This window comes from Hibiscus syriacus, unplaced genomic scaffold (assembly GCF_006381635.1).
Source record: "Hibiscus syriacus cultivar Baekdansim isolate YM2019G1 unplaced genomic scaffold, ASM638163v2 tig00110893_pilon, whole genome shotgun sequence".
Lineage (NCBI taxonomy): Eukaryota > Viridiplantae > Streptophyta > Magnoliopsida > Malvales > Malvaceae > Hibiscus > Hibiscus syriacus.
The window spans coordinates 10,066,049-10,075,930 of NW_024062901.1; the positions used below are offsets into that span (position 1 = coordinate 10,066,049).

At 35.3% G+C, this 9,882-nt stretch overlaps 1 protein-coding gene and 1 pseudogene across 1 annotated transcript; one reads left to right on the forward strand and one right to left on the reverse strand.

The window, feature by feature from the left end:
* Nucleotides 1–3,690: 3,690 nt before the first annotated feature.
* On the forward strand, nucleotides 3,691–6,205 carry LOC120145017. Its single transcript, XM_039158931.1, has 7 exons — nucleotides 3,691–3,715; nucleotides 4,391–4,498; nucleotides 4,603–4,658; nucleotides 4,765–4,891; nucleotides 4,981–5,087; nucleotides 5,712–5,778; nucleotides 5,859–6,205. Exons 2-7 carry the CDS (start codon nucleotides 4,417–4,419, stop codon nucleotides 5,936–5,938), a joined length of 519 nt encoding a protein of 172 aa, XP_039014862.1. The 5' UTR covers nucleotides 3,691–3,715; nucleotides 4,391–4,416; the 3' UTR covers nucleotides 5,939–6,205.
* Nucleotides 6,206–6,817: 612 nt separating this feature from the next.
* LOC120145704 lies at nucleotides 6,818–9,882 on the reverse strand (annotated as a pseudogene).

Sequence of the window (9,882 nt, forward strand, 5' to 3'; positions counted from 1 at the left end):
GCAAAAATAGGCTGCCCAGAATGGTGGGAATCGGTACCCCTTCATAGGGAATCGATACCCCTTCATAATATTCAAATATTATGACCGTTGGGCTGATGAACATTTTTGTGCTCAATTTTAAATTAAAATAACTTTGAATTATTTTTGTAAATTTTGAATAAATTCAATTAAGTCCAAATACATTTTGTAAATTCAATTCAAGTCCAAAAACCATTTTGCCTTAAATTGTTATATCGAAACATAGTTCAACAATTATTTTATTAGGAATTAAGTTTGAGTTAAAACATTATTTTTAGTTATTATTATTTTATTAGAAATTAGAGTTAAGACATGTTTAGTTTGTTATTATTTTATTCATTAGTTATTTAGGATTTTTAGAACTCAGTCTCTATATAAAAGAGGCTTCATTCAACTCTGTAAAACAGATTTTTTTGATTAATAATACAACGATGGTTCGTTTTTGCAAGTGTTGATTGCCTTGTGCCTTCAAAGCTTCTTCTCTTGGAGTTCTTTCAAGCAATTGTGAAGGAGATTAATCTTCACATTCCAATTTCCCTTTTCTTCGCGACTAGGAGGGTTGGTAGAGTCATATTATCGAGTTTGCCTTTTCATTGCGACTATAAGGGTTCGATAAGACACTTAGAGTCATATTATCAAGTTTGCCGTTTCATTGTGACTAGGAGGGTTCGATAGGACACTTATCCATCTATTTTCCAAAAATCCATCCTCACCATTATCATCTTTATCGTTCACCTTCATAAGGTAGCCACCTTCTACTATTCATCCCCTTGTTCTTCATCGAGTCTAGAACTTTCTAGGTTTGATTCTTCAACAAGAGCAACGTTCATTAACCTGCCACTACTTCCCTATAAAAAATAAAGATACTTTGTCAAGATCAGAATCAAGTGCTAGTAACATGTATTTAAACTGTACTATTCTATTTCAAATCATATCACAACCCAATGTACAATTATGAGAATGCATGGTACATGAGTCTATGTTTGAATGTTCTATGCTATGTGTAGTATAATTGCATGTGAATAATTTACACATAAAGTGTCCTGTGATTACACCATAGGTTTCCAATGAATGTACATGTACTGTAAAACACAACAACACTATACCTATAATCCCGAATACATAAATGTATCCAACAACTATAATGTACATAAATGTACCCCTATATGATCGATCAATAACACTCCACTTCTTGGCAAGCTAATTGTACCACTAAATCTCATACAATGGGCTTATTTCAAAATTATACACTATATTGCATAGGGAGCTTGTATGCAATTTCTTTCGGAGGGAACGTGGTATGCTACGAGTTAATGGAGAAATTCATGTAAACCATAAAACCAGCACTCCATATTGCATATGGAATCTTGAGGAATTAGCTAGTAAATTCCATCTGGCATTGATTCAATGTGTAGATTTTAACATAAAAGATTATCCAGGTTATCAAAACAAGAGAGGGGTTGGTCCAGATTGTGATGTACCCTTCCATCTTGGTGAGAGCAGTACCTTCAAATTCGGCTTTTGCCCTCGAGCTATGAAAGAGGCTAAAGCAACCACAAGACCGGGGTTCAGTGAAAAATCTCGGCATTTCGAAACCATTCCAAGGTCAATGCAGCCGCAGCCAACTTCTGATTTCAACTATCCTCAGAGTTATCATATTGTGAATCACACCCCTCTGCCTGTTGGGTTGCCTCCTACCATCCCCAATGGGAATCAATACTTTGAGGTCTTAAAGGGTTTGATCCAAAAATATGGGCGGAAAGTGGCATATCCTGAAAGATTGTGGTCTGATTTTGATGCAAGATATTATGGTCTAGAAAGAGTGAGGCATGGTCTTGACAGACAAATGCTAGAGGCACCAAGAACCTTGAATGGTAACCTGCACGAGCACGAGCACGAACATGAGCATGAGCTTCACCATATCACCAATTCAAGGCCACATCCGCCCAGGCCACTAGCATGTCAAGCCTACCAGGCGAATGCAAATAAAAGAGGTGGCATTCTCCGTCTGTAAATACTAGAATCTTTTGGTTTTCTGTCTGTTTCGGTTATTGTGTTCACCGGCGTAAAAAGCTCCGGATCATGTAAAGTCGGAAATGCTTAAGCTTCCTCTGAAACTAGTTATCTTTTGTCCATGGAACTTAGAGTGTAATGCTTGACCAATAGCATATTTGGTTTGCTTTACCCTGGTGTTTAGTGCTTAACAATCCCCTGATCCTTCTACTATAATGTTACAGCACGGTATTTGGGACGTGTGATGATTGCATTCACTGCTTTGTAGCTTCAGATAGTCACCTCATCCAATTCGCTTAATAGTTTCAACTTTTTTTTCTACATTTATAATCTCGAATTTTACATTATATAAATGATCAATAAAATAAGGATAATAATAAAAATTTAAAAATAGTCACACTATTATCTTTTGATGAATAAGGAAATAAAATTAATTAATATCTACTTATTTGTTCAAATATGAATGGTATAATTGATAATTAGGCCTAATTACTATTTGGGCTCAGTTAATGAGTGATACATAGAAGATTAAATGAAGAATAAATTATATTTTAAGTGTTAAAATATTTTACATTTCATTAAAAAAATATTGTATTTTTTAAAAATATTCTATAGGAAAAAAACCCTAGCTGTCCTTTTTTTTCTTCTTTAAAATTTATATCAATTTTATTGATCAATCCAATTTTTTTTCTTTAATTTTATTTAACCGACGATGGCACCAATTTTAATGTTGGTAGCCTCCCGCCGGTTATCTTATTTCTTTGTTTTTTTAGTTTTTTTAATAAGAATAATTATGTCTTTGTGACATGTTCTCTGCTTTTGTAGCACATTTTTCTCTGCCTTTTGGTAGCTTACGGATTTTTGCCGTTATTTTTCGTTTATCTTTTTTTCTCAGGGTTGGATTTGACATCGCCACGACTGATCAAGATGACGCTTATTTATTATCATGTTAATCTTCCCTACTTTGGACTCTCTGATTGATTTGGATACACGTTTTGCGTTCGTGGATAATTTTCTTACGTCGCTCGACTCTGATTTGAGATTTGTCGGTGGTCTTTCAATAACTTCATTCCCTTTTGTGGTTCATTTAACGATGCAGTCTGATTTGTTCGTATCTTTATTTTGTTTGAGCTTTTTGGTTAGGTTTTTTTAACATTTTCCTTAGTTAGTTTTTGCCTCTATGGTTATAGAAAAATACCATAATTATATTTTAGGTTTTCGATTATACTTGTAAATCTTCATTGTAATTTTATATATTTTCTATTTTTAATAAAACTAGCGACTTTATATACAAAATATTTTACATTTATATATTTATTTTTGTTAGGATTATTGATTTCTATTTCGATTGTCCTCTTATGGATTCAAAGGATTTTAAGGTTTTTTTTTATAAATTAAAATAATCAAAATATAAAAATGGGATAAAGAAAATTGAAACACAATTTTTTTAAGCTAATAATAGATAATAATCCTTTGAAAATGGGATTATAGGATGGAAATATTATGAAGTAGTTTAAGCCAATTTATGTTTCGAAAAACATAAAGATCTTTTAGTCTCTAGGTTTATTTCTACGTTATTCCTTTTACTTGGTGCCACCGCTAGTAGCACAGTATTCTTCCATTCAAAGGTACAGCTTCTGATTCTCCAATTTCCTTTCCTTTTCCGTCTCCTTTCCTTCTAGAGATTTCTTTCGTTATGTTTTAGGTTCTTATTGGTTCATGATTTTCTCTGTTTAGGATTTCGAACGATCCCTGATTGCGAACACTTTTTAATGGATTTAGTTCATTCTACTCGTTTAGATCTGACTACACATGCCTTAATTAGTTGTTTCTTGTTTGATTCATGAGTTGTTTCACCTTCGCTTTGACTGAAGTAAGTATTCTGAAATGTCGTTTTCTGACGTTTGTGTTGTTGAGTAGTAGCTGGCAATCTAAAAATTTCTTGAAGAAGAAACTAGGAATGGCATACAGAGAATTGCAGAGAAAAATTACGGTTTTCTTTGATGAGAGTAATGGAACTGAAAAAAGAGAGAAAAAAGTGGCATGGAGAACAGATTTCCTTAGTTTTTGCCTTTTAGCTTTCCTTATAATACAACTACTTGTCAATCAAAACTGCTCTTCATGGTGTTTCATATATTAATTAATAAAATACACAAAGCAATTAGTTAATCTTATTTTGGTTATTGGGTTTGTCCCTCCTCAGCTTTCAGCTGATGACTGTGGCTACTTCTGAATCGTGTGTGCTTCTTGATTATGGTTTCTATTTGATAGGATAAATTCCTAGTTTGTCTAACAATGCTCCAAGTTTGACTTCTTACAACATTACCTAACGGTTCAAATGACTTGTTTCTTAAAACAGGAGTTGAGCAAGGCAAAGTAGCAGAAATGCAGCAAAGAGTGTCGGCATCAGGGAGGCCTTCTGGTACAGATGGCTCGGATTTCTCGTATCGAATGGTTGTTGAATCCCGTATGTTCTACCTCTAATTCGTCATTGTTTCTTCTTCCTCCCAGTTTATGCAATGATTTTTAATTGACATCTTTATTTCTCCGATTTGTGATCCTAACCTGTAGGATATCAAAAAGTAGCTCGTACAAAATCTATTCTGCGCTCATTTTTCTTAGTTCAGGTATGCTGCTCCCACATTTCATGGAAAACATACTTTCCATTTATCTTTTAGAAGTATCAACTTGTTTATGCTTTTTATTTATCTTTATAGCATTCTTTCATTGTAGGCTATCACATTTTTGTTAGGACTGTTTTTGCTTCTGTTTCGATCAGCATCAAACGATTTGGCTCTCCCAGTCCTTGAGATTGCAACTATGGCTTCTGGTCTCATTTCATTGATGATTGGAGAATTAGGTTACTTGCTAACTCCCATGTTTCTGCATGATTATTTCTGAGGCTGGCATTTCTTTTGTTTAACGCTATATCTTTTTTGTTTGTCTAAGGTCGAAAACGCAGCCGAGTGAATTTGTTGAGACTTTTTATGGTCACATCATCTATTGTTGTCTCCTTCTTCGTATATTGTGCCACTCAGAAGTATTCAGGATTCATGGTAATGAATTTAGTTTCTTCCTTTTTGGGCTAAAAAAGTCTCCTTTTTTCACATTCTATTTTTTAATAAGAAAGACAATCTCGGAATAATTTGGTTTGTTAGCATCGATTATCACATTATTCTATATTGCCAGAAAATTGGTATCAACAAAATTTAAAATGACTGGAGAAATTGGTATCAAGAAAGAGATAAAATTTGGTGGGTGGATACTAGATAATAGTGACAGGAAAGTAAAGAACAAGAACGAAGAAACAAAGCAATGGGGTTTCATAAATGAAAAACAAAAATAAATCTAGTCATTTTAGTAGCTGTAGGAAGGCATTCCAACCGTCATCTGAGATACTGGAAATTTTCATATTAGGCTTGGTTAAGCAATTTTGAGGATGTAATGAAGGCAATCCAAACGTCTGAAAAGTGCCTTATTGGTTACTAATATAGAATGATTGTTGCATTCAACAAATATTTAGATGATATTGTTATTTTCTACTAATAATTGTGTTGAATTCGTAGAATTATCTCTGTTAATGTTAACTGTTAGTTAAATAGAGGATCAGTAGCTGTTCTCATATTCCAAGAGATGAATCTTATTTTATGATCTTTGGCTTGCTTATGTGTTTTGCTAAGGTTGCCAAAAGAACAAGTTACTGGGAAATAGTTTTGGAGCTTCCTGAGGTCGTCCTTGGTGTTGTGGGTAAGTTTTGATTTGTCTTGGTATTGTTTTTCTGAAGTTTTTTTATGCTAATAAAAGGCTTATTTTTTATTTTTTTGCAGGACTAGTGTTTCATCTATTTATCATTAGCTACACATTCCATCTCATTTCTAACATGTCTATCCCTAAGAGGGCTTCATAGCCGTGTCCTTACACCAGTGTTAAAAAGGAAAAGGTTTATGCCCGTTGCCTTGAACTTCATTATGTATTCTACTTCCAATACCCACAGAGCACTCATAACTATGAAATTTTGTTGGTAGGATGATTTGATTCCATTTTTATGGATTAAACAAATTAAGCTTTTAGTCTCTTTGATTCTTTTGAATGGAAGGATTGTTCACATCAATTTGTAAGGAATTGTTCCAGGATAGTGTGTGAATGAATCACTTGTGCTTGAAAAAAGTTTGAATTTGATCGGTAATTTTTCAGTTCAAGCAGTCTGAGTTAGTGTTATCAAGCAAGCAGAACTTGAGCATCTTAATATTAGATTCGAGTAGTTTGTTGGCCTAAATATTGTGATCTATTGAGTTTATTTAATTAGGATCAATTTAATAAAATATGTAAATTTTGGATACTGAAACTGTTATTATATTATATCATTATTTTCATTTGATAAATAAGTTTGATAGCGAGTAGCCTTATTTTCGTTTGATAATTAGTTAAATTTAATAGTGAGTATAGAAAAAAACAAAATGTAGTGTTATATATTTTTTAAAAATAGTTGCATAATTGATATATATATATATATATATATATGGGTTAAAATTCACTTATATAATATAAAATTATTTTAGATATAATCATCTTATTTGATTATTTTAATGGAAGTAGAATCAATATAAATATATATTTATATTTATAAAACTGAAAAACCTTCATACTTCAAAATTATATTTTCGTTAAAATAATTTTATTTAGTAATTTAATTATCTAAAATAAATCTTATCATTTAAATTTATATTTATTATCTTAAATATTTAAAACTTTTTATATTAAACAACACTTATTAAATTTAAATAAACTACGTGGAAGGTTTACTCTCTTGACGAAATTCATCAATGAAAGCTTGTATGTTCCTATTAGAGGAACCATCATACGCCACAGCTGCCTCCGCCGTCATCTTCCACTTTAAGGCGTTGGTCTTCAAATCCGCTGCCTTTGGCCCCGTCGTATGAAGTGGTGTTAACCATTATCACCTACTTCCTGTAAGAATCCATGGGGCAAAGTATGAAGTGGAAGGCCGGACTCTTGATTTGGCGGTTTCATCACCCACAAGAACGAGATACCAGTGGCTAACAACGCCTTAGCTATTTCATCCACTTGTTCTTGTTTCAAGTAAACAATTGTACCGAACGAGATGTATATTAACGACGAAGCCGGTTTCGAGTCGAGCCACTCCATGCAGCCGTCAGCTTTAGGGCTGAGCAACGAAATCGAGAAAACCGAAAAACCGACACGAACCGAATAAAACGGTTCGGTTCAGTTCGGTTTGGCTTTAAACGGTTCGGTTTTCGGTTCGGTTTAAAGGCTTTATTTTTTTGATTCGGTTCGGTTCGGGTTTTCCATATGGAACCCATTTGTTTCATATTGAACCGAATAGACAATTTTTGTAAAAAAAAATATAGTTTCAAGTGATTTTTTCATTGAAAAACCGAAAAACCGAACCGAAAAACCCGAACCGTTAAAAAAACCGAACCGAACCGATAAAACCGGTTTCGGTTTCGGTTTAAATATTGAAAAACCGTTTATTTCGGTTCGGTTCAATTTTTGGTAAAAAACTGAACCGAACCGAATACACCCCTTGTCAGCTTTATCGGTGTCACAAACAACCGTGTTGTCCTACACTCGAGGGTAGAGATTCAAATCGCGGACGCGTTTTCGGTCATGTCTCATTTACTACGATTGCGACCATTGCGGGCGCTATTGCGGCCATAATGGGTATATCAGAAGGCAGCGTTACCGTTATTTCACTGTTACGGACCGCTCTTTTAAAACCCTGCTCGAGGGTACTTGAACAACGGACCAACAGTCTTTATAGAGCAGATTTTGGACATATAATCAACGATTTCATGCTCGAGTTCTTTAAAAGTGTCAATCAATACACAAAGTCTTGTCAAGTTTCTTAAACTGACCATGAATGGGGCTAATAAAAAAAGCATGAGGATTCGAAGGGTGCAAAAAGCTAGGAATTTCGTCGTGCTTGAGAACCGGCATGGCAGGCAACTTAACATCAATCCCAGGATCATTTTCACAAGGAAAAGCCACTAACCCTTCATTGTAATGGTAATTCGCAGAGAAACAAGCACAAGATTGGACCCAAAGAATTGCACAAGGGATGCTTAGACTTTCAGCAACATCAGATACCCATGGAATAAAAGGGTCGTTAATGATGCATGAAACTGGACAGTTATGCTCAGCGTGTTTCTTGATCGTCGAAATAATCTCTGGTTTTCCTATAAGTTCCTGTTGAACCATGTATCGGTCCAGTTGTAAAGGTATCAGCTCATCGTCTTCCTAGCCATCCTGGTAGCTTTCAAATCGGAGAAAGCCATCGCCGACCGGGATAGGCCGGTCGCTGATATTGTAGGCATTAGCCATCTGTTTGCAGAAGCATTTGGGTGTTGTTAAGTGACAGGCGAACCCATGGAGGTAAGGCGCTTGACAAGTCTTTGAAGAGGATTTACATGGCCGTGGCCCGTAAATGAAACAAGAAACACATGAATCTCAGGCTCTCGTTTCAATGCACCGTACTCCGCAAGTAACACTGGTGGAACTCCTTTACTGATGTTGATAATTGTACTGGATCGAACCTGAAATGGTGAGTAAATAGTAAACTTTGGAAACTCATTAATACAAAACTACCAGATGAATGCAATAGGTTATTGGATATATGGTAAATCATAAATTCCTTAGCAAGACAGTCATCATCAAATTCTAGCGGTGAATTCAGATTTCATTAGCTAAGTCTTCAATAAAAATAGAAATTTATGGTCTGAAAGAAGTATTTAGAGAGAGACAGATTCAGAAGATTAAATTGGGGAGTCTAGTGTGTTCCAACAAAACAGAGAAATGTGTACATATCCTTTAAAAACATTAGTAGTTTAAAATATATTTTAAAACCACAGTAATACCCTCCAACCGAACACCGATATGTAGTTTCCCTGGAACTGCATCCATAAGAACTTACCCTAAGCACATAACAAATTAGTCACCCTAATCGCGATCGCGTTTTCGGTCATGTCTCATTTACTGCGATTGCGACCATAGCGGGCACTATTTACGGCCATAATGGGTATATCAGAAGGCAGCGTTGCCGCTATTTCGTGGTTGCGGACCGCTCTTTTAAAACCCTGCTCGAGGGTACTTGAACAACGGACCAACAGTCTTTATAGAGCATATTTTGGATATATAATCAACGATTTCATGCTCGAGTTCTTTAAAAGTGTCAATCAATACACAAAGTCTTGTCAAGTTTCTTAAACTGACCATGAATGGGGCTAATCAAAAAAGCATGAGGATTCGAAGGGTGCAAAAAGCTAGGAATTTCGTCGTGCTTGAGAACCGGCATGGCATGCAACTTAACATCAATCCCAGGATCATTTTCACTAGGAAAAGCCACTAACCCTTCAGTGTAATGGTAATTCAAAGAGAAACAAGCACAAGATTGGACCCAAAGAATTACACAAGGGATGCTTAGACTTTCAGCAACATCAGATACCCATGGAATAAAAGGGTCGTTAATGATGCATGAAACTGAACAGTTCTGCTCGGCGTGTTTCTTGATCGTCGAAATAATCTCTGGTTTGCCTATAAGTTCCTGTTGAACCATGTATCGGTCTAGTTGTGAAGGTATCAACTCATCGTCTTCCTAGCCATCCTGGTAGCTTTCAAATCGGAGAAAGCCATCGCCGACCGGGATAGGCCGGTCGCTGATATTGTAGGCATTAGCCATCTGTTTGCAGAAGGATTTGGGTGTTGTTAAGTGACAAGCGAACCCATGGAGGTAAGGCGCTTGACAAGTCTTTGAAGAGGATTTACATGGCCGTGGCCCGTAAATGAAACAAGAAACACATGAATCTCAGGCTC

What these genes read in the sequence shown, in the direction of transcription:
- LOC120145017 (XM_039158931.1), top strand. Translation starts at nt 4,417, where the DNA reads ATGCAGCAAAGAGTGTCGGCATCAGGGAGGCCTTCTGGTACAGATGGC. An exon ending in TCGAATGGTTGTTGAATCCC is followed by an intron (nt 4,499 to 4,602) that starts GTATGTTCTACC and finishes CCTAACCTGTAG; the next exon opens with GATATCAAAAAGTAGCTCGT. An exon ending in AGAAGTATTCAGGATTCATG is followed by an intron (nt 5,088 to 5,711) that starts GTAATGAATTTA and finishes TGTTTTGCTAAG; the next exon opens with GTTGCCAAAAGAACAAGTTA.